The 25,938-nt window shown below is 36.4% G+C and overlaps 1 protein-coding gene across 4 annotated transcripts in view; it reads right to left on the bottom strand.

The window, feature by feature from the left end:
- The window catches only part of LOC114053724 (tetratricopeptide repeat protein 39C), a 112,413-nt gene continuing 86,475 nt past the window's right edge, over positions 1–25,938 (bottom strand). For all 4 annotated transcript variants that reach the window (XM_027876855.1, XM_027876856.1, XM_027876857.1 and 1 more), the window contains 8 exons: positions 21,594–21,687; positions 19,327–19,434; positions 17,572–17,681; positions 14,835–14,958; positions 8,795–8,892; positions 3,140–3,244; positions 1,650–1,688; positions 1–752 (listed from right to left, as the gene is read on the bottom strand). In XM_027876855.1, coding sequence (XP_027732656.1) covers positions 663–752; positions 1,650–1,688; positions 3,140–3,244; positions 8,795–8,892; positions 14,835–14,958; positions 17,572–17,681; positions 19,327–19,434; positions 21,594–21,687 — 768 coding nt within the window. In that variant the 3' untranslated portion in view covers positions 1–662. The remainder of the gene's footprint in view (positions 753–1,649; positions 1,689–3,139; positions 3,245–8,794; positions 8,893–14,834; positions 14,959–17,571; positions 17,682–19,326; positions 19,435–21,593; positions 21,688–25,938) is intronic.

The raw sequence follows: 25,938 nt of genomic DNA, 5'->3' as shown, positions 1-25,938 counted from the left end.
CTTAACCCCAATTGCCTTAAAAAAAAAGCCACAGAGGTCTAAGTTATATATACTTTTTTTCCCCAATAAAAGAGTATTGGGTTGGTATGATAATTGTACCAGGAGACCCTGCTCCATCATTAACTCACTGTACAACCTGGATCAAGTCAAAAATCTCCCCGGGCTTGTGACTTGTCATCTGTAATACTGGGATAATATTGTTTTCATATGTCACAGGAACATTGTAAGGATAAAGTAAAAAGATTGGAAAGTGTTTTTATTGTTTGAAAGCACAATACAAATGGTGGTGATATGATTATTCATTTTACTTTTTATAATACAATTGTTAATATGATCAAGTCAAATGTGTGCTTATAATAATTTTTTCCTGAATAATTACAGGTCAACTATATTTAGCTTGACAAACAAAAATTAAAATGAAAAAACCTAAATCGTTTGAACAAGGTCACTTAACCCTCTCACCAGCTGACTTTTTTTTTTAATTATTTGTTTAAGAAGAGAAGATTTTTAATGTGTCAGCCCAACTCCAAAAAATGTATCTCTGGCACAGGTGGTTTTCAGAAGAAAAGCTGAAGCTGATCTTCCCAACAGCTCTATCCTCTGCATGGGTTTTAAAGTGCAGAAAACTGTGTGGCGTGGGATAAATCAAGACTTCTGGTCTGTCACTGAGGTACCACTTCCCTCAAAGAGGCTAAGGCTGCGTGGATGCGGACATGTAATCTGTTTTCAAAATCGTAGCCAGTGAATTCCTCCTGTAAGAACAAACATAATTACTGAATGTTAGTTAAAATATTACAAAATGCTACAGTCTGTCACAATGATTTTTGTATCCTCAGAAGTAAAATGCACAATTCTTTAACTAATTAAAATGTTAAGAACATTCCATTACTTATCACCCAGAAGACTCAAATTAAGTACACACTTTACAAATTTCATATGTAAATACTAAGAATGTTCACTTATGATGAAAATCCCCCATACTGGCCCCAGAATTAGTCTTAAGTGATGCTCCATGTAAAAGAATATTATAAAGTGTTAGTTACAAAAATAATGTAGCTATAAAGCCAAATGATACTCTTTTACCTTAAAGAATAGATACATTTAAAGATTTAAGCATTAAGACTACACCACACTGACAAAAAATACAAAGTTGTCTATTTAAAAAATATATTGGTAGTAGGGCAGCTAGGTGGTGCAGTGGATACAGTACTGGTCCTGGAGTCAGGAGGACCTGAGTTCAAATGTTGACTATAGGCACTAACTAGCTGTGTGACCCTGGGCAAGTCACTTAACCCCAACTGCCTCCAAAATAAAACAAAACAAAACAAAAAGATACACATACTACCAAATATATATATGTGTGTATATATATATGTGTGTGTGTGTGTGTGTGTGTGTGTATACACTCACACACACATATGTACATATATAAGTACATAAAATTAGTATATAAAAATACATTAATAGTACCAGGAAGCTCTTGAATGATAAGTGCTCACTGTATTAGTCTCTATCATTCCCCCCCCCCACCTTTAAATAACAACTTTCTGAAAACTTTTAACACTCAATTTTGAACTGAAAAATACATTTTTATCTTTCAGGAAGGAAAAAGAAAGAGTGGGAATAACTAGTTGGGTTAGTGTTTTTACCTTTGCTTGTAAAAGCAGAGTTCTACCTCTCGCCATGGTCTATAAAAGTGAAAAAAGCTATTAATAATCCTTCAAGTTGAAAAAGAGAAAACATAAATTTTAATTAGAGCAAAAAAACATGTTAACTGAAAATGTACTTAAAGTGGAGCAGTTAACATGCTTGGATCCAAATGGCACAGAATAAGATGCTTAAAAGTGTTTCAACTATTAAAAATAATACATTGCATTAAGAATGAAATGCAATTGTCAAGTAAGCATACAAGTTTTTTTAAGTCTTCTATACATACTCTGACAGCAATTATTTAACCCTCAGGTGGTTTTATTGTTTATTTTTAATTTAGAACCTTTATATAAAGATCACTATTAGTCTAAATTCATAGTAAAAAGAGGTTGGATCGATTGCTCATACAAATTAAATGAAACTTTTCTAATATGATAATATAAGAAATCAGTTGATAAATAATTTTCATACTCCCCAAGATTATTGCTTAAAAGGACATAGTTGAATTAAAAAAAAAACCCAAAACTTGACTACAAATGGCTTAGAGCCCTAGTGACTACTGAGGCATTCTAAACATTATTAATAATACTCAACAGTTCTATTTTAAATTCAGGAATTGCTTTCTTTTAATGAGACAGATCAGAGGATATGAAAAATCATTATTATTAAATAGGCTAGGACTGGTCTTATGAAAACAGCATTAGGAGTCAAGATCATTGTGATAAAGACTATAAACAATAAGAAAAGAAGTAAGATTTCATTCTACCTCCCCAAATTTATAGAATTTTTATCTAAACTTTACATTTAAAATATTTCCTTAAATGAAACACCCTCCAGTAAGATAATTGTTAGGATTATAATTCAAGTTAGGAAAAAGAGGACCAGTGCTTTTGTGCTACCGTAGTTTAATTTATAGAATCTACTTATTAAAGAAGCAACTGAATTTACTGAAGATAAGTATTCATTAAATCACTTAATATGTAATTAACTTTCTAAAAGAATATACCCCAGTTATGTACCAACTAAAGATAGAGATAATTAGGGTAATACAAGTTGGGTTTGCAGGGTCTAAAACTGTCCCCCCCCCAAATTCTATACAGAGTTAGAATTCACAGGTGATACTACCTCAAAGTGGACTACCATTGTCCAAAGAGTGTTATTTATCATTGTAATTCCAAAGAAGATGTATACCTAGTTTGAAATGAGCAAATAAGAAATTATTTCTTATTTCTAAACAGTAGATTCTTGGGAGTTTGGAGAAAGGAAAATCACTAGCCATTACTGAGAACTAAAATTTAATGGAGCAATTAAGAGATCCCCTGATGTAAATTTTAAAGTAAAATATAAGTACCTAAATTCAAGAAAACAAATGGAATAGGTATCCCCTTATAACTTAAGAAAATTAATTTATTTCAAATAAAGGCTGCTTTAGCTCTGTCCCTTTGCACATTTTCACTTACGTTAATTTATACAAAGTATATTATCTTACCTCTGGGTTACCCAATAGGAGACAGCCAAGTTCATAACATGCATATGGTTGAACATATAAATTATTCTGACGGCACAACTCATCTTTGACAGCTCTCTGAAAGAACTGTAAGTAAAATAAATGTTATTTAGGTTAATTAATTTTTACATTTATAGCTAAACAAAAATTTCCCTTGGATCTGGTTTTCTCTCTTCATTCTATGAGTTTCTGGATTTCTTCTTATTTCTTTTACTTCTAGCTTGACTCACCTTGAGCTCTCCACTGCCTTCTTTCTCAATGCTTGTTTCAAAGCCTTGACATTTTCATCTCCTTTTCTACCAAGTTCCTTCATGCAAAATATACGTACTGTAGTGCCTATTCCTTGGCTGCTCACAGGTTTTGCAATATTTAGGGATGGAAGTGTGTAAGGGCTTGGAGAGACTGTGACTTGTCCAAGGTAATACAGGTGTAGAAAAGAGAGCCAGGACCAGAAACCAAGTTCTCTGACTCCAAATTGAGTGTTATTTCCACTAAATCAATCTTCCTCCTATCTTTGTAGGTTACACACTTACTTCCAACTCAGGACAGAGCAACTCAGTAATCATCTGTCTTGGTATATCAAATACTTTGTCAGAATTAAAATACTTCGAAATTTCAACGTATCCATGACATAATCACCATTGAAGCAAATTGGTAGCACAGTAATTAGAGCACTGGACCTATAGTCAGGAAGACCAAAGTTCAAATCCAGCTTCATGTACTTACTAGTGAGCTGTGTGACACTAGGCAACTCACTTAACCTCTGTTTGCCTCAGTTTCCTCAACTACAAAAATGGGAATAATAACATCATCTACCTTGGAGAGTTGTTGTGAAGATCAAATGAAATGATATTTGTAAAGTACTTAGCATAGTGCCTGGCATACAGCAGATGCAATTCAGACTTTATTCACTTAGTTACAAGTTCTTGACCACCTTTCTTTATGATAATAATGACAATACATGACTTGTGAAATCATTTAATATATTCCCTTCTTTCAGATATCAAACCTTTAATGTTCCTGAATTAGATCCCCTCAAGAATGTATTTCTACTATATGTACTTTGAACTGACCTCTCTTTCCTTTCTGCAATTTGCTCTTATAACACAACGGGACCCGAGGTGAGTGCAAATGTGATGAATCCACTGTCATCAATGATAAAGTTATTCTGTTACAAAACTGCTAAAAAATCTGTTCCATTATTTATGTGTGTTGCCTTCCCTCCAACTTTGTGTAAAAATGCTCTTGAAATGGGCTGACATTATTGGGTCTCACCAAGATTTCTGCAGACTCATTTCTTTTGCCCATTGCCTTTTGATTTTTTGTGAGGTGATACTGTTCATAATCTTCTACCAACATTTTGCAAACAAGTTTATATTATGAATCTAGGGTTACCTTTGGCTAATATGTCTTTTCATTTGGCATAGAGAACAAATGTTTGTTGTCGAAGAAAATTTCTAGGTTACATTTCATAATGGTTAACAACTGCTTTATAAGTATTAAACTTTTTTACAACATGGTGATAGTCTATATCAATGTTTTCCCCCCAGCTTTGAATGATTATTGTTTGTACAAAGAGATGGAGCTGTTATAATTGCATGTAACGTCTCATCATTTTTGTCTTTCTAATGTGATACTGACTTCTACCTTTGCTAATCATTGGTCTAACAGCAAACAAACAACTGATTCAGAAAGGACTTCTACATCACTAACTATCGCCTTCTTGTCTGTTATGATAAAAATCAATTTCATTTTTTGTGATGTTCATCCAGAAACTTCCATATACCTTCTTAAAGAAAGAATTCAAAATATATAGGAATGAAGTTTCTGATAAAAAGCCTCTGGCCTCATTACGCTTCCTCCAGCAGTATGCCAACTTGGTCACTGTACAAGAAATCACACTTAAGAGTACTAAAAATTAAGTTAGTTCATTGTTGTTACTGTTGAGTTGTTTTAGTCGTGTCTGACTTTGTGACCCCATTGGATGTTTTCTTGCCAAGATACTGGAGTGGTTTGCCATTTCCTTCTCCAGTTTATTTGGTAGATGAGGAAACTGATGCAAACAGGGCTAAGTGATTTGCCCAGGGTCACGCAGCTAGTAAGTGTCTGAAGCCAGATTTGAACTCAGGAACATAAATCTTCCTGACTAGGCCTGTTTTTACAGACAATCTAAACGTTGCAAGTTTAGCGCCCTCTATTGCCTTTTTGTCTTCTCTGTTAACAGCAGTGTAGAAACAAAAGGGTACCATAAAATACTGACAGCCATTTTGTAGTTTTCTGTTTTCCGGACTGCCACAGAAAACGAAGTCTTAACAGCTACAAACTTTAGTACTCTACTATCTGGTCTAAAATATAACCATTTGAATCCATGTATTAATTTCAGCTCAAACTCACATTAAGATTAATTTAAAGAGTGTATTACATAGGTTTAATAGATAAGAATTTAAAGTCCAAGCTGATGGCATTGAACATTAACTCTACCTGGGAATGATCTCATTTAATGTTAGGAGTCATAGCTTAGAAAAACTAAAATAAAGTCTGAAAAATATTTTCATAGCTCTATTTAAAAAAACACGTGTTGTGTTTATCTATAGCAGCGATACATTCTCTTTTATCAACAACTATCCCATCTCAAACAATGACTCTACAATCTCTACATGTACAGTCAAGCAAAACAAATTTCCACACTGGCCATGTCCAAAAACAAATGTCTCATCCTCAAACAGGCCTTGCAGTCCTTCAACTCTCTATCAGGAGATGGATGGCATGTTTCATCATGAGTCCTCTGGAATCATGATTGGTCATTACATTGATCAAAACTCCTAATTCTTTCAAAACTGTTTGTCTTTACCATATTATTGTCTTTGTATAAATTATTCTCCTGGTTCTGTTCACTTCACTCTGCATAAGATCAGATAAGGTTTCTTGCAATGTTTCTCTGAACCCAGACCCCCTATCATTTCTTTCTTTTAATTTTTTGGTGAGGCAATTGGGGTTAAGTGACTTGCCCAGAGTCACACAGTTAGTGAGTGTTATGTGTCTGAGGCCGAATTTGATCTCAGGTCCTCCTAACTCCAGGGCCGGTGCTCTACCCACTGCACCACCTAGCCGCCCTCCTTATCATTTCTTACAATACAGCAGCATTCTATCACACATAGTCTATAACTTGTTCAGTCATTCCCTGGTTTATGGCATCCTCATTTTTTGCTACCTCAAAAAGTGCTATAAATATTTTTGTACATTCTTAGAGTTTGTTTTGCCTAGGAATAATCCCTCCCTCTAATTCCTCCTCACCTCTTCTCCCCCTTTCCTCCTATTTCCTTGCTGAGTGAAATGAATTGCTGTAATCCACTGCGTGTGTATTCTCTTATACTTTAGCCCATTCAGATTTAGAGTGAAGCTGAAGTGTCGGCTCCCCCTTGTTTGTATAGATGTCTACTTGTACACCCTGATTATTCGAGATAATTTCTCTTAACCTTCCTTTTCTCCCCTCTACCCCCCCTCCCCGCCCCGAGTGTATTCCTCTTCCTCTCTCTTTCCTTTCTTCTCTTAAGATCATCAAGACATAACAGAACCACTCCTAGGCCTTGTCTACTAGACTCCGTCTTTGCCCCAGGGATGTTCAGAGAGTACACATGGATCGTCCTTCCATATTAGCATGTAAGCAGTTTATCCTTGTTTAATGCTGTTATCATTGTTCATTCATGTTTATCTTTTTATGTTTCTCTTGACTCTTCTCTTGAACAAACTTCAGAGTTTCTACACGGCTCTGCTCTTTTCATTAGGAATGCTGAAAGTCTTCTATTTCATGAAAGGGTAACTTTTGCCCTATAGTTTTATACTCGATATTTCTGGCTAAATTATTCTTGGCTTACAAGAATATCTTTTGCCTTCTGGGCTACTATATTCTAACTTCCCTGGCCCTTGAAAGTGATGGCTGCTAAATCAAGTATGATCCTGACTGTGCCTCCTCAGTATTTGAATTTTTTCTTTCTGGCTGCTCGCACTATTTTTTTTTCTTTGACTGGAAGCTCTAGATTTTGGCTATAACATTCCTTGGAGTTTTCTTTTTGGGGTTTCTTTCAGGAGGTGACAGGTGGATTCTTTTTATTTCCATTTTGTCGTCTGATTCTAAGAGATCTGGTAAACTTTCTTTAAGATTTCTTGAAATGGGGGGCAGCTAGGTGGCGCAGTGGATACAGCACTGGCCCTGAAGTCATGAGATCCTGAGTTCAAATCCAACGTCGGACCAAACACTCGACACTTACTAGCTGTGTGACCCTGGGCGAGTCACTTAACCTCAATTGCCTAAAAACAAACAAACAAACAAACAAAAAACAAAACAAAACAAAAAAAGATTTCTTGAAATGGGATGTCAAGGCTCTTGCTTTAGTAGTGGTATTCAGGCAGTCTAATGATTCTTAAATTTTTCTTCTCCTTGATCTGTTTTCCAGGTCTTTTGTTTTTGCTACGAGATACTTACATTTTCTTCTATTATTCTAGTCTCTTACTATGTTTTAATATTTCTTATTATCTCACAGAATCACTGGCTTCTACTTTGGCGCATTCTAATTTTCAGGGAGTTTGTTGCTTGGGCAACGTTTATTATACCTTTTGTGCCAAGCTGTTAATTCCCTTTCTAATTCTTTCTTCTATAGCTGTTGTTTTTCAACTTTTTCATTTGGTGTTCTCATTTTATTAACTAAAAACATTAACTTCTTTTTTTTTTTAACTTTTGCTTGATTTCTTCTAGGTCTAGTAATTCTAGCTGAATCTGTGACCAAGCTGTATTTTTCTTTGAGGTTTTGTTTATAGATGTTTTTAAGCCATTCTCTTCTGAGTTTGCATCTTGAGTTTCCCTGTCACCATAGTAGTTTTTAATAGTGGGATTTTTTTTTTGCTTGCTAATTCTTCCAGCCTACCTCCTGACTCTGAACTTAATGTTAAGACTAGGAGCTGTGCACTTCAGGACGGAAGGTGTGGGCTTGTCCTATTGCTGGTTTCTTGGGGTATTGAGTGTTGTGCTGTTCTTGTATCTTAGGGATAGCTCAGGCTGGGGACCTGCAAGCTTTCTGTGCTTGCAAAGTGGCCCGATTCAGGGTAAAGTCTGATTTCTGTCCCCTGGTCTGAGGCCTGCATGTTCCTGACCTGAGCAAGAATTTAGTTCTGAGCAAGAGTAGATGCTGCTGGATTCTGCTCCTCTCAGCCTGCTGAGAAGCTCTGCTGGTTTGGGGTAATGGAGCTGCAGCATCTCCTGCTTACTCTGGAGGAAAGCCACAGGTACTCTCTACGTAAGATCTGTAATCCAGAACTAGAAAGCGGGCAACAAAGTTGCCAGAACTTCCAGTACAGGTGTTACTCATAAGGTATTGTTTTTAATAAAGCTTAAATTACAGCATTTGAAGGACATTTTTTACCATCAGTTATAAATGTCAGGAAGACTAGAGGCTCTATACACACACACACACAAACACATACACACACACACACACGCACGCATATGCACATGCACGCACAGCCTGTGTAGTGGTGGTATAGTTTTTTAAAATACTTCATTTTCTACTATTCCTAAGCACACATTAAAATGTTTTTCAAGACTTATTTTCTTTAGCTATGTCAGAAACATTCGCAAATTACCTGAATAGCATCTTCGGAATTTCCCAAGCATTTATGTATGGCACCAAGAAGCAAATTTTTTAATCCAACAGCAGACGAATCATCGACTTCATGGCAAGCTTGGAGAGATGAGAAGGAGATTACAGGAGGAAGGATAACGAAGAACTTAATTATCATCAATACTTCTAAGCAAATACTTCATCTTTTCAGCTTGCCTGTCAAGCTTATGTTTCTGAACCTCAAACTTTGTCCCTTGACATATAGATATTTTAAGAGTTAAACAAAAATGCTATTGCTGAACTTAACCTGATGAACATAAAGCTTTAATTCATTCATTCAATAATTATTTGTTAAGTATTTAACTATGTGCAAGAGGCATCTATGGTGATAGAAAGAGAAAGATATGGTTCCTACCTTCAAAGAATTATAGTCCAGCAAAGGGGTTAACACAAGTGCACAATTAACAATGTAAAATGTAGTAAATTCCATAAGAAATGCATGAAGTTTTACAGGAGTTCAGAGGATAGAGACAACATTTCTGGCTTGAACAGAGAGGAAGAGCAAGGGAAGTTTCATGGCAGCTGTGACATTTAAGCTGAACCATGAAGGATCATAAGATTACAAACTCAAGGGATCTTAGAGGCTGCTGAATTCTACCCTTTCATTTTATAGTTGAGGAAAGCGAAGGTGCAAGAAGTGACTTTCCCAGGGTGAGGGCTGTGAAGTGTCTGAGGTGGCATCTGAACTCAAGTCCTCCTGTCTTGATGAAGGCCAGATGGACAGGACTACAGTAGACAAAGATGACCAAAAGAAATTTCTAGACAGAGGGACAGGGTGAACAATGGCAGAAGGGCGCAAGGCACACCTGAGAAATAATGTGCACTCTAGCTACAAAGTAGGAATTCATGAATTCCTGCTTTATGGGAGGTAAGGCTGTAAAGGTAGGCTTGCATGCCTCGCAAGCTAAAGAGTTTGAATTTTTCTATAAATGGAGGTAATCTATCAACATTTTTCAACAGGGAAGTCAAAGCCAGAGGATCATGGATTTAAAGCTGGAAAGGATTTAGCCCAATCTTCCCCATTTTACAGGTAGAGAAACTAACACCCAGTGAGGTTAAGGAACTTGCGCAAGATAATATAAGCAGTAAGCAGCAGAAACTATATTAAAATTCAGGTCTTGTGACTAGTTCATCATTTTCTCTAGGGTACTGGAGTGGTATAATTAGGAAGATGGATCTAGTTATCAGGTATAAAATGGACTAGAAGGAAATAAGACTGGTAGGGTAGCAGGATGAGCAGTTTAGAAGGCTAGTAGAATAGTTGGTCTAGCAAGAGGAAAGAAGAACCTGAACTAAAAAGAGGATGGTGGTGATATGAAGTGAGGACAGCTTCAAGAGATGGCTGATGAATGGAAAGAATAAGGGTGAAGAACCCAAAATACCTCAGATTCCAAGCCTTAGGGACTAGGAAAATGGTACTATCATCAATATATAGAGAGAAGTCAGGGGAAGTAAAAAGTTTTTGGGAAGGACACCTTTCATTTTGGACATGTTAATTTTGAAGTTCTGATAAAGTATCCACAGATGGAAATATCCAGCAAAAAACTGGAAGGAAACATGGTACTGAACATGGAACCCATGTCAGGGCTGGAGATAAAAATTTTGAAGTCAACCATGTAGAAATGATAGTTGAAGTCAGGAAGTGGATGCAATACAGGAAGGGATAGATTTGAAGGGAACAGCTACATTTAGGGATAGGAGGAGAATGAAATGTTAAAGAAGGATAAAGAAGAAGAGTAGGGAGAAAGATAGGAAGAGAACTCATATAATAATAACATCATGGAAGCCAAGGAATAAAATGCCAACACCTCTATTTGGCTTTTAAAGTGCTTTCCAATCTTGTTCCATCCTACCTTTCTAGGCTTATTGTACATTATTACTATCTTTTGCATACTTCACACTCTAGCCAAACTGGCCTACTATTTCCAGACTCTTGTACAGTTTTTCTTCCATGCCTGGAACACACTTTCCTCTTCATTTCCAATTTGGAGAAATCCAAGTTTTTCTTAAAAGCTCAGCTCTTGCAGCTTCCAACAGGAAGCCCAATCCTTCCAGATGCTAATACTCTGTCCCTGGGAAATTACTTTGTATTTACTTTTTGATTGGCTATATATATGTTGTTTACCTTTGTCCTCCAAACAAAATGCAAGTTTCTTGAGGTCAGGAATTCCTTAGTTTTTAGCTGTATCTCTAACTCCTGGTATAGTACTTGGCATATAATGGGTGTTTAATGAATTCCTGGATAAATTAATAAGTGAAGACTTTATCAAAGAGACAGGTGAAAATCACTTGTGATCTCTGAGAAGCAGTTTTAGTTGAGTGGTGATAGCAGAAGTCTGAGAAATAAAGGAGCACATGGGTGATGAGGAAGGGAAGGTAGCTAAGTGCAGACTACTCTGAAAAACCTAGTAGTGAAAGGAAGAAGATGGTCAAGTAAATCAAGATGATAGGGAAGGATTTTTTTAATAGAAGAAACATGAGAATGTTTATATAGAGAGGGGAGTCAGAAAGAAATCAGTTCAAAAGAAGAAACTGAAGGGACAAAGAATAAAGGGATGACTGATGGGGTAACTCTAGGCACTGTAAAGAGATTTTACCCTAAGGATCGCTATCATCTAAAAAAGACAAAGGACCATTAAAAGGTCATGGTCTTTACCCCTTAGGATCTCATCATCTAATACAGACAAAGTATCATTAAAAAGCAAAAATGTGCTGTATATAACACAGTCTAGATAAATTTTCAAAGCAAATAGAAAAGTAGGTGTTTCTAATACACATAGTAATTAAACATGATGCTTTGGAATGATTATAAGGGAGGGTACCAGGAACTGGGCAGAGAATGCAGCTATCATTTAAAATTTATCAAGAATTACCTTCTGGAACAGGTACATTTCAGACTATGCTGAAGAAAATTGGGGTGTTGACATTCTCAGGTACCATCTCATCCATAAAGACTTTCCTAGACCTTTTCCCTATCCCAAATGATTTCTCTTTGAATACTAGGAAATTGTGCTAGAACACTATAGTTCTTTCCTTTACCCTTTACCTCCAACACACTAACACCCTATGTTGTATTATATTTTGTGTAACCAATATCTCCTGTTAAACTGTAGGCTACACAATGGCAGAGATTGTGCCATTTTTCACCTTTGTATCCTCAAGGTTTGGTAGTAGGTACTTGAAGGTGTTTACTGAAATGAAATTAAAGGTAATGGGGAGGTTTCTTCATGGTCTTGGGTAGAGACTAAAAATTTGTCAGAGAAGCAAAGGAAAGAGGAGTATGGCAGAGGGAACCGGACAGGAAAGAGGCAGAGATGATAGATGTTGGGAGATTGAGGGTTACAAAAAGGAAGGGATCAAAAGAGAGGATCACATCCTTAATTCTGATGAAGTTCTGATGTGACAAGTGCTGGAGGATCACTGGAAGCTTCTGAAGAGCATGTGAGTGATGAAGGATATGCTACAAAAAAGATTCGGGATACAAGGCTCTCTTTATCTTCTGAGCTTAGGGCAAGGCAAAATATCTAATTAGAAATGCCCTATAGACAGAATTAAATGAAGGAGAAGAGAAGTGCAGGTAGTCACAGTTTAACACTGTAGAGAAAATAGGAGTCCCAGAATTATTATATTTGATGAGACTCAAGAAACACACAGTCCATTTGAAAATAGGCAATAACCAATTTTTTAAAAAGTTTATTTTTAAAAGAAAAGAATTATTTAGTAAACTAAGTAATTCAATTATGGCATCTATCTGAAGAAATTTCAAAAAGTTCTGTGTCCTTTAAGATAGTTGGTCAATTATGTTATTCTAGTGAACTTTAGTAAATTAAATTCCCAAACCTGTCTAGGTAGCTCAGAAATTTGTTTTGCAATCTCCTTTTGCTCTAATTTGACTAAAGATATAAAATATAGATCCATCAGTGATCTCAGAAAATCATTACCCTTTAGCTTTCTTTTCTCCAGACTAAACAATGCTAACACTTCACTATTTTCTTATAATAATCTTTCAATTATTTTGTTACTCTTCTCTGGTGTTTATCCAGTTTCCCCCAAATCTCCTTAAAATATTGAACTCAAAACCAGAAGTTATATTGTATGTGGTTTGCCCAGTTCTCAGTATCAGTTCTAGATATTACATTATTACATTATGAGAAGGTCTCTGGACCACACTGACTTTTTAAGCCAGAATTACTTTACTGAATCACATGTACTCATGTTCAGATTAAGACTTCACTAACAATAGTAGGTATGACACATTGAAGAGAATACTAGACTTCAAAGAAGATGCTTACCACAAACATGAACTTAATTTAAGTCTTCGTTTCACTTAAGTAGCGAGGTGGGTGGCACCATGGAGACAATGCTGGGCCTGGAGTCAGGAAGACCTGAATTCAAAATCCAGTCTCTAATACTTCCTGTGCGTCCCTGGACAACCAACTTAATTTCTGTCTGCCTCAGTTCCTCCAACAGTAAAGTGGGGATAAAATCCACCTTGCCGGATTGTTGTAAGGATCAAATGAGATATTTGTAAAGCACCTGACACATAGTAGGTGCTTAATAAATGCTTCTTTTCTTCCTTTCAAATGGGGATAATATAGTATCTCTTGTATTAACCTCACAGAGTTGTGTATAAATGTGCTTTATAAACCTTAAAGTGTTCTTTAAATATCAATTATTATTTCAACTGTAAGTTAAGTATGTCCATCTCGTACATTTATTGTTCATTTTCCCTTTAGTGAACTTATCCAGCAATTTTTCCCTAATAAAATTAAATTTAAACACGACCACCAAATGTCCTTATAATCACTGATAGCTTCTACTGGGTGGATATTTTTAAGGACTCCATGTTTTCTTTATTTTATAAGGTGTGACTATAATAAAGCAGTATGACACATTCTTAAACAAACATACAGAACTTGTACCTGAGTAGCTATGAACTTATTTCAATGATACTGTCAATACTCGAAACAATTTTTGGAATCCCATTTTTGGAAATATCTTCAGAGCCAGTTCATGAGCCACATAAGGGAAAGGACTAAGCATTTATATAGCAGCAGCTATGTGCCAAGCTTTTTACAAACATTATCTCATTTAGTCTTTACAACAACCTTGCTTCTTAAGAAGGTAGGGTTACACATTCAGGAAGTCTCTGAGGCCCAGCACCACATCATAAGAAAATCAATCTCAATACTTTTGGTCACCACTTTTTTTTTTTAATGAAAAACAATTTTCATCCAGGTTGAGTACCGACTTTATTCATCAGATTTAGTCCCAGGTGACTTTGAGCTGCTTCTGAAAATCAAATGCACCCTCAAAGGCAGAGATGCGTCATCGCTGAAGCTACTCCAAAGAGTAAGCCGCAGGCTCACAAGGAGATTCCAGAATGGACAGTGGCAGCATAACTGGACCGAGGCTAGAACCTTTTAGGGTTCTTTGAAGATCACCTGTCATCTGGATGTCTAAGTTCTAGTATATTTCTTTTTTTTCAAATCCATCTCATTTTGCAGTAAAACTTCTGGAGCTCTAATTTAAGTGAGCTACCACCCACAAGAAAGATAATTCAAAGTCATTTTTTAATTTACAAACAAAAACAAAACATCAAAAAAACAATGCTACATTTTAAAGTCTGATCTGTTCCTTTTTAATTCATGTGAAGTATTTTACATACTAAGATATCCAGTAATTGAATGTAATAACATATCTGTGTCCTGTTTACTTAATAGATGGACAGAAAAATATGGATGAATAACAAATCCCCATATAATTGATTACGAATACATCTGTAGTAAATAAAATTATTTTGCCACCATGTATTTCTGATAATACATGTATGTCTTATCTTTATATCCTAATTTCTTCTGCTGCTTGTTATTAAATGTTCTTAGCAACCATATCTTTTATCTAAGAAAAACATCTTTGTCCTGTCTGAATCACATTGGGTTAATAACAAAAAAAAACACCATCACTGGAAAAACAAAGCAAGAAATAAATCAGTCTTTTACCTTGGCTCATTCTCTGTAGGTTGGGAAAGGAACAGTTTGGAAGGGCTTTCCACAAATACAGCACTTCAATGGATGCTAGCACACAGAGCTCTTTGGTAGGTATTTGCTTACGAAATCTCTCTGCCTGTAAATTGTAAATAATGAATCATAATAGCTAGCATTTATACAGCACTTCAAGGTTTGCAAGTGCTTTCCAAATGTGATCTGATTTTATAAGCACAACAACCTTAGAGGTAGGTGCTGTTATTAACATCCATTTTACAGATAGAGACACTGAGGCAGACTTAGGCTAAGTAATCAGATCTTAAACTAGAGGTTAGAGAATCCCTAGGGAGAAAGACTCTCTTTTCCCATGCCTGGCAGCTCTGTCATTCAGTCTCTGAAACATATCCTATCCGCTAAGTCACCTACTCCTAGCCTTTTATACATTCACCAATAGTTTGGTTTTTCCATAGTGTTCAATTGTGCTCCATTAAACACTGGGGGCATCTCTGATGACTTGGGGTGAAATTCTCCATATTTTAGGTATATTAGCTTGCCCAAGTAGCTTCATCCTCAACAACAAAAGAAATATGTCCACTACTAGGAAGAGTCTGACGCATTCCTGAGGAATGGGACAATGGAAAAATGCTGAACCTCATTATAATGTGTGGACAGAAAAAGATAAGTAATTAAAGCTTCAGGCTCCAGGAACCAAATTCCCCCCCCCCACTTTTTTTTTTTCCTGGAAGAGGAAATGGGTAACCAGTGGGAATTGTCAACCTGCATCTGAGCCTGAGAAGTGAATAAAAGATCACCAACAGAGGACTGCTGAAATGGGCTGTTTTGGGAAAATGGTTATAATACTTTAAAGTAGGTTTCCCACTTAGGGAGAGATTTGGTTTTAATGTACAGTCAATTCTCAGCTTTCACAAAGGTCACATTCCTAGTATATGGTAAAAAAGTAAACAACACAAATGTTGATACATTAAACCTATAGGAAATAGGGGGTTAAGTTCCTGCAACCACCAAAAACTGTGATCTTTCATTAGAGATTGCTGAAAATACACTTTTTTGCATACAATTCTTTATATCAAAACATTAATTCTGATAATGTGTACTTTTCCTAACACATGAAATAACCCATAAAATACAGTATACAAAATAAAACTGGTAACATGAAAAACTTTTTTCTCACTAGTAATTCCCTAGAATTCTGTGACCATTTGTACTAACTTCTAAAAAATAAAAACCAAACCTTAATTTGAGACAATATTAAGTTTTCATAACATGTGAAATCTAGAGTACCATAAATACTTTCCTCTTTTTTGCAGATATAATGAATCATCCATTCATTAACACCAAACTCATGGCTGACAGCAGCTGTGCACATTCTGGCATGAAGTTTACCTAACCTCTTTATTTTCTCACTAAGCTTCATCACTGACTTTGCACACCTGGGCTTAGAGCCCAAAGGACTTGCACTACTCTTTAGAGGCATAATTGCAACATAAAACTTGAGTTTTAAAGGTAAACAATGAAAATATGCAATGAATGCAGAGGACGCTCTTTACAACAGTGGGGTAAACGAGGACCAGTGAAACACCTAGTATGATAACAGCTGTTCCACCAACCTGAGCCTCTCATTTTTCTCCATTGCACATAGTCAGGAATGTGCATAGTAGCCAACATGAAAGTGAAAATAAGGTTACTAAGAAAATCACGTGAATGCTTGAAGCTGTGAAAATTAAACATGCGATGTTGAGGACTGACTGTAGTAAGGACATTATTATAAATCAATGTTCATTAAGGTAACTTTGTACAGGATATCTTGTACTTAATTCATGCTCAGCACGAGTAATAGTCACGCTAATAATTTTAAATCTAATGAATTTGCATCTTTACAATATTTTAAAGGATTTTGCTTTGACATCCTAAATGCATGCAAATCTGCCTCATTTATACCTGACACCCTATCAAGATATGGAAATTTTAGGAATGTAAATGAAAAAGGAAGTAACATTAACTCATAAAATATTCAGAACCCTACTAGATAATGAGATTTTTTAATGGGATCTTTGAAGTTGGATTTTTTTTTGATCTTATGATTTTATTGAATTTTAAAATTTTATTCAATTCCATTATTTGCAGCTATATCCTCATATAAATTCTAATCCATGCTAAACTATTTCATTAAATTACCTTTCTTTCAAATCTAATAAATTTAAAACAAGAAAAAAGTACAAAATAAATTTTAAGTATCACATAACCCAAGATAATTCAACTAAATTAATATCTAATTTGGGAGGTAGCTCCTTAGAATGCAGCCTTCTTTGGTCAGCCATTCTGGCCTACTCTTATTTCTCTAAAGTCAAAATCTGAATGTTCTTTGGGCTCTCCAATTTTGAAAACCATGTACCTGTTACCTCTTTCCCAGCATTTGCCAACCCTTCCTCCAATCTTTAGATAGATTATCTGTAGACAACTTGACGGTACGCTGTTCCTTGGGGCTCCCGATATTGATGTGGGATTTAGTGTACATATCTGATAAGCTTAGCCCATGAAAGCTCAAAATTCTCCAGTCCAAGGGATACACTATCCTCAGCCTCTCCTGTAGGCAGGATTACAGGCATGGGCCTCCACGCCCAGCTAATGTTACTAGCTTTCAATATAATTATGTACTGCCTCCCCAAAAGTAATATTGGTTATACATGATGATAACCATCAAATGCCAGATATAATATCAGTTTTAAGGTACCTTTTTGACTGAGAATTGCTCAATTTGGTTGTTTTTCCTTTTGAAAAGCCTCTGTACTTCTTTGAATACGACCTGTGCCCCATCCATATCACCAGTGGCTCCCTGGCAAACTGTAAATCACAACAACATTTTTTAGAATATCAGAAGAGGTAACTGAGGGAAGCCAACATTTATCACATCCTGCATACATCATAGAAGAAAAAACAAAAGCAAATATTTTTAGAGAGAAGACAAATGTTTAAGAAAAGGGCTGCAACATTCTGAGCTCAAATGCTGCTAAATTATCTTCCCTGATTGTATCCTATCATATTTTGGCTTTTTCATTATTATTTGTGTATTTGCCTTACTTGCCCCATGAGATTATAAAATTTTGAGGGCAGAGACCACCTTGTACACCTTTTTCATCTTACATAGGAATAGGACATGGACCTGTGATCACACTGGCACAGGGAACTCCCTGAAGAGACAGCTCCTACAGCCAATCCAGGCTGGCATTTTCTCCATAACTTTTAGTCTCAGAGAGCTGCCTAGCACACTGAGAGGTTAATGTGACTTGCCTATGGTCACATAGCTAGTATGTCAAAGGCAAGATTTGATGCCAGGTCTTCCTGGCTCTGGGACTGGTTCTCCACACTTTCCTTTTCATAGAACCTAACACAGCGCCTTGTCATAAGCCTGTGGGCCTGGGCCTCTGTATGTCTCCGATGCCACTGGTATTAACACAGACTCAGGAAGGCAGGATAATAGACCTGGATAGGAGGCACAAAATAAATGCTTGCTGAAGCAATATCCTATTGTCAAACACAAACTGTTTACACTACATTTGAGTTTATTTCCTGGGTCTATGCTCAGTGAAGATGGTAAATACATTGTATTGGTCTATGGATAATTTTAAAATTACCAAATTACCCTACAGCATTTCCTTCTCTTGGATAAACAAACCCAGTTCATTTAACTTCTACTAATAAGACTCACTTTCCAACCTTTAAATATGCCGACACATGGAAGGCACTAAATTACTTGCTGATTAATTTTCTTCTCTGAGCCCCTGCAAATTCTGCATATTGCCTAAAGCATGTACCATATTATAACTATACAAGTTAATAGTTTGTAAACATGAGTCAATAGTACATAAAAGTGACTGTTCTTTTGGGATAACAATAAACAAACAAACACATAAATGCACTTGAACTGCAGAAAGGAATAATGCCCTCCCAACAACAAGGCTGATGAGAGATTGTCTATATATTAAGATATCCATAATACACAAAACTACATCTCACAATTAACTGCATTTCACTTTTAAGGGTGGAAAGGAGAAGTGGCATCCTGTGAAAGTCAAATATACCATAGAAGGAAATATTTGAAAGCAATGTTAAAAGTAACCTTATATTATGTGGGATAATAATGAACCTCCATAATTTTAATCTCAAGTGATAAGCTTGCAGAATAGACTATTACTTGTAGGTTTACAGCATGTACAGTAGTTTAATTTTTAAACATATTCTTTTTATTAAACCACATTCATGACATCTGCCTGGAATGATCTGCATGAAAGCTTGCAGAAAACTAGATAATCTCTTAGGCTCGCTTCTAATTTAAAATTACAGAATTATAACATTATGTATCAGATGGTAGATTAGTTGCCAGCTGTAGCTTTTCCCCCACTAGGAGGCAACATTTCTCTACTTGTGCTTATCTGTAAAGCCACACAATACTGAACTCACTCATGCCAGACAAAAGACCCTTACTCACCTGCAGTTAAATACGCATAATAGCACTGAGACCACCTTGACTCATTTTTGAGTCTTTCAAAGGAATTGAAAGCATCTTTAAAGTTCAGTTCTATCATACTGCACCAACCTACAAAAGAAATACTTTTAATTATCACTGAAAAGTAACGAGTTTTACAGAACCATCTTTTTTTAACTACAGAACTCTGAACAACTGATCTGCTGTTTCCATCTTCTGCCATCAGAAGTGTGCAATCTTAAAACTTGAAGTAATAACTTCCTTATCCCCCAAAAAAACATTTAATGTGAAAGTTATAAATAAGGCAAAGCACTTCTTGATTTCAGGATCACATCAAGCATAGTAGGGAATGATTTAAAGATTTCTAGGAAAACATAGTAGTTTCCCTTGTCTCACTCTCAGACTTGGATCAGTCAAACAGTGAAAGCACAAATATATAGGTATATATTCATAGAAATGTAGGATACGAACAATTCACTGAATACAAAGTGTTCCCTATTAATATAAATAGAAGACTATAAAAACAAATGTGCATATCAATATATATGTTCTGGTGCTTACATTAACAACATTTTATGCAATGAATTAAAGCAGGCTTTCAAATATTGCCACCACCTTGAAGAGTATTATCCAAAGTGTCAATTCCAAAGATGCTTAAAGCATTTTTCTGATTCATGGTATGAATTTTCAATTATCATATGAAATAGAACAACCAGGCAGAACCTTCTTAATAGATGAAGAAAATACGTGCAAAAGGCTAAAGTGACTTGCTTAACATTTTTTTAATAAGATAGCTGTGGAGCTACTAAAGGAACTCAATTCCATTAGAGTGTCCTGATAAGGATTAATATCTGTTATGCTAATAATAAGACCTACAAAAGGAATTTTATTCCTAATGGTTAGCTATAGGAATGGTTAGAGGTATCTTCAAATAAAAAGACTTGTGCATTCAGCTCTTGTAGAATTCAACATCAGGTTCTCGCATTGGCTTAGATACGAAGCCTATGTATTTTGTAAGCAAGTCTTGAATCAACTAATTACCCCCAAATTCTGAGAGCACAGTGAGGTTTTAATTCATGCTACTACAAAGGCATGATCTAGATCCAAAAAAATCTTGAGTAGGGGTAAAAAAGAAACGTGTCATTTCAATCAATTTCATTAGTTCACATTTCAGTGCTGCTTTATACCCTTTAAATTTCAGCAAAATGCAGATTATATCACATTAAATTTCAGAAAACTGCAGATGACTTTAACATTTTTTATTGTTATATTTAATCATTTTCGGTTTTTATTACAAGGACATTTCAAAATTTAATATCAATTACTGAATAATTTTGAGTATCTGGGTTACTCTCAATTTGGTTTTTAATCACAGGCAAGAAATCATTTGTACTTGCACTTTGGAATGAGAAAGCAGCTACATAATGAATGTTATGCCAAAAGCACACCAATAAAGGATTCTAGGAAAAGTGACCAAAAGGCCATATCAAAGCTTCCCCCCCCTCAATTAGGAGTATCTTATTGAGAAATATTGACCTTTAGTTGAAAAGATTCTTGGTTAAAGTGCTGAAAAGATTTGTTTGCTTTGTTTATTTATTATTTTTCTGTTGATAAGTAATTGTGCTTGGGTAAGGAATTATATAATGGAGTGGATAAGTGTTTTAATTTTCTGTCTAGTATTATAATCAATTTGAATTTTTTTTGGTCTTATTTATTTTTAGTATTCATTTTTTAAGTTTTTTTAAAGTTTAAAGTTTTAAAGTTTTTTAGTTTCCAAATTTTCTCTCTCACTTAAGCCTATCCCCCACCCACTGAGAAGGCAAGCTATACGATACCCATTATACATGGGAAGTCATGCAAAACAAATATTTTCTTTAAAAAAAAAAGCCACACCAACTACAAAGTGCTGGAGGATTGAAAAAGGGCAAGGAAGGAGGATGCAACGCAAATGAACAACTTATTTCAAATGTTTGTTTTATAAACTCATTTAAAGCAAATAAGTAGATGTTGTAAGTGAACCTTGAACAATTAGATTTTTTACTTTAATACTCATTTTCTCATGACCTTTACAATTAAAACAACAGTATCTTAGAGTAGTGATATGAAGCCAGGCTAGAAAAGCCCCTTATTATTACATCTTCTGCTAGCTCTGTGATACCCCTTGTTATTAGATAAGATAGGAAACATACACAGCTTGAAATACATTAAGGAGGATGCAGACACCAACAGAGATATCCTAGGACAGCAAGAAGCATGAACTTTATATTTACCAATTTCATAGAGACAGACATGTTGAATTTCTCGCTGATCTACCGCAAGTTCCAGAGCCATATGGAAAGAAGTCAAGGCACTGTTGATCTGACACTAAGGAAAAAACAAACAAACAGAAACAAAACCCACAAAATTGAATTAACTTCTACTATCTCAAATCGTATCTGAAATAGATATCATCATAACGCAAAGCTGTCAAAGCTGCTGCCATCAACTACTGACAAAGTAAAATTTCTTGAAATGTCTTCTCTACCATCTAAATTCTGCATACATTTCAGAACATAATTCCAGTCTGACTTCTCCATGAAGCATATTCTTACTGCTAGAGTACCCAAAGATTTTCCCATTTCCTGAGCGTTTTAGGGTACTCATGATGACCAATTACAGAGGAGTTTGCCATTGTCACGGACGCTGCCCGGCACAAAGGCCAAATCGAAGATGGCTTCCCCAAAGGCCATGAGGCTCTCCAGAAGCTCTGATTGTGGATGATATTTTGCTAATTACATCAAGCTCTGGATTACTATAAGGTCTCATCAGTGAATGCTACAACCACTAAAAATGGACTGAGGTACCAATATACACCTGAAAAAGGAAGCAGATGAGCCTGTTACTGCTCAGATTATGACACATTGTTAGCCGGATTGGCAGATGGGAAGCCCCACTGATCTAGTCTGTGAGCAAACATCGTGACTTTCCCCATCGTGGTCTCGACATATCACAGGGTTGGCATAAGAAATTAAATGGGAATTTTGGGGGAGTTCTGAGGAACCTGCAGAGGACACAGAAAAAGTTTAGAAACTGAGAAATCTATAAAATATATGTGAAGCATTATATAGTATCAACGTATTTTATCTTTTAATACCATAATTCAGACTTCTTCTCTGATACAAAGGGGGGGCCAAAAAATTTAATGTGAATTTTCCAGATTGTTGGGGCACCATGTCCCAAACCCCCTTGATGTAGAAGGGATAATTGCATATCCTGGGCAGAAATTACAAAGAGAAATCAAGCTGGGCTGCACTGCATCTGGGAAACTGGGTAGCTCTTTCAATGGTCCCAAAAATTGTTCCCTGCTACAAAAGCCTATCTTTTTAAAGTTAATATTCTTCAGGATATGTTATATGATTATAAACCATGAAATATCTCAATGTCAGAGGAATTAAAATTTTAAGTGACCCAAAGGACAATGGAAAAAAAGACACATAGTTATGTGTGAGTGGATCGAAGCACAGTTTAGATGAGGATTTGCTCATAAAATGTTGTGGAAAGGAGGTGGATTAGTAACGTAGGCAGCTAAGTGATACAACCAAGAGTCAGGAAGACCTGAGTCCAAATATGGCCTCAGACACTCACTGTGTGACCCTGAGCAAGGGTCATTTAATCTCTATCTGCTTCAGTTTCCTCATTTGTAAAAGAAGGATAAAATAGAACCTACTGCCTGGGTTGCAGTGAAGGGAAAAAATGAATTAACATGTACAGAACTTTGCAAACCCCAAAGTACTATGTAAATGCTAGTTATTACTAGTGTGAGCGAAGGAAAAATCCACGGCCCAAATCCAACAGTGGCATTCATGAAATGTGAAAAAGAAACAAAGATGCCTTCCAAAGCACTAAATAACCTTGGAGGGCCTATGGAAAGACAAGGACAAACATTAAGCAAGAAAGTAAAGCTGAGCTGTGACTACTTGTGAAGGAAGGGCATGCACTGATGAACACACAGACAGAGAGCTGAAAAGGCACCTCAGAACCATCTAGCGTGGAGGTCTTTAAAATCTGGGATCCACTGACTTGTTTTTAAAAATATTTTCATAGTTGTATTTCAATGTAATTGGTTTCCTTCACAATCACCACTCTGAGAAAGGGTCCATAGGCTTCACCGGATTGCCAAAGGGGTTTCATGATAAAAAAAAGGTTGACAGCTGCTTGTTCTAATCCAGTTCTCTCATTTTATATATGAGGAAGCTGAGGCCCAAAGAGATAAAGCAAGTTGTCAACACACGGGAAGTAAATGGCAAAGCCAAGGTTCGGCCTTAGGATCTTTGACTCCAAATCTAACCTTTCCACCGTGTTGCCTCCACCTGCCTTCAAGGCTGCAGATCCATCAAAGTACTGATTATGGAAAGAAAAAATGGACATTTGTTTTCCTTCCATATTAAAAAATTCCTTTTCATACCATACTTCTTTAATGTGAACTCTGAGGTCCAGTGACCTTGCTGGTTCTCACCCAAGGCATTTCACATTCCCTGGCTGGATTTTTTCTCAGGCTGTTCCCCTAGGCTTGGATTGTTCTCCTCCTCATCTCCACTTGCTGGCTTCCTTTAAGACCCCACTAAAATCCCACCTTTTACAGGAAATCTTACCTGAACCCCCTTAATGCTAATGCTCTCCCTCGGCAAATTATCTCCAATTTATCTTGGATGCATCATGTTTCTAAATAGTTTTTGCATGTTGTCTCTCCCCTGTTAGACTCTGAATGCCTGGAGAGCAGGGACCATCTTTTACCTTTCTTTGGATCCTCAGGGCTCAGCAGAATGCCTGGCACATAGTAGGTGCCAAATAAATATTTACTTACTGGTTGGCTGACCGAGAGAACAATATTTAAAACAAGCCATAAGTTATTAAAAAACAGAAGTGATGAGCCAGTAGGGTTAAAACAATAATTTAAAAATTCTAATTATCTATGATTTTGTCAATATTAATGGTACATTTTCCACCAAAAGGAACTGAAATTCCTATGCACTTTAGTGGAGGCAGCTAGGTGGCTCAGTGGATAGAGTGCTGTACCTAGAGTCAGGAAGATCTAAGTTCAAATGCAGCCTCACACACTTATCAGTTAAGTCATTAACCTTGTTTGCTTCAGTTTCTTTATTCATAAAATGAGTTGGAGAAGGAAATGGCAAATCACTCCATTATCTTTGCCAAGAAAAACCCCACTGGATGGTCCACAGGGTCACAAAGGATAGGACGTGACTCAACAACTGAACAACAATACACTTTAGTACCTATTCCTCATAAATTTCTATAACCAGAGGAATTCATCATTTTGTGATCACCTTTTTGGTGACGCCTCTCCTAATCTTGGCTAACCTGGACCTTGGACAATAGGCACACAGCCCAGATTCATGATCAAAGCCTTTCTTCAAATGTGCTTTGGGGACATAGCCTTAAAAAACCCTGGGTCCCCTGCAAGCCACAAAGATGTACTGGAATAAGACCTTACTGGACTTAAAACAGATTAATTCCGAGCGAAATCATAATAACATGACAGAATGTCAAGGCTGGGCACAAACAGCAGACAGAAACTCTATCCCTGTTTTCCCCATCTTGACTCCTTGGTGAACCAATTCAATTGTACACTGTCCTCCTCTCCTGAATCCCTACCCAGGCCCCTATCATATCACCAATCACACCCTGACAAGTGTCAGCCTTGGATCACTCCCACCATTTGCCACCTTTGCTCCTACCCATGTTTTGCTCAACAAACATGGAGAAAATCACGCCACCATTTTGATTAGGTCTGCTACAAATTTATGTTAAACAACCTCAACTAGGCCCTTACTGCTGTGAGGCAATCCTACTGTACTTCCCTTATCAATTTACTAGTCCCCTCTCCAAAGCAGCTCTTCCAGACCTTTTTATCCCTCCTCAAACCTCCCACGGTCCCCTGCTCCCAGTCTCTTAGCCGAGAACTTTACCTCATATTTTATAGAAAAAAAAATAGAGGCCATTCAATGACAGCTCCCTCTTCTCCCCTCCTCCTCCTCTCCTATCATTCAGGTGCCTTCTGCCACTACTCTGTCTTTGCTCCTGTCTTACATAATGAAGTGGCCTTACTCCCTACCAAGGATAACCCCTCCACCTGTTTAAGCGATCCCATTCTATCCTGCTTCCTCCAACAGAATGCCCCCTCTTTCATCTTCATTGTTACTTTCTTTAAAAAATTTTTTACATTTTATTTTCAGTTTCAAATTATCACCCTATCTCCACCTTCTTCTCTATCCATTGAGGGGGTAAGAAATGCAATACTCCTTATATATATGAAATCATGAAAAAATTATTCCACATTAGCCATGTTGGTAGAAAAAAAGAAAAATAACGTGAAAAAAATGTGCTTCAATCTGTACCCAAAGTCCATCAGTTCTCTCTCTGGAGGTGGATTGTATTTTTCAACATAAGTTCTTTGGAACTGTCATGGATCACTGTAGTGCTCAGAGCAGTTAAGTCATTCACAGTTGAATATTGTACAATATTGCTATCATTAAGTACAAAGTTCTCCTGCATCTGTTCACTTCACTTTGCATCAGTTCATACAAGCCTTTCCAGGTTTTTCTGAAACCATCCTCT

The sequence above is a fragment of the Vombatus ursinus genome, unplaced genomic scaffold, assembly GCF_900497805.2.
Source record: "Vombatus ursinus unplaced genomic scaffold, bare-nosed wombat genome assembly UNPS02014812.1, whole genome shotgun sequence".
Taxonomy (NCBI): Eukaryota; Metazoa; Chordata; class Mammalia; order Diprotodontia; family Vombatidae; genus Vombatus; species Vombatus ursinus.
Note: the sequence above shows the minus strand (reverse complement) of the source record. Positions and strands in the feature narration are given on the sequence as shown.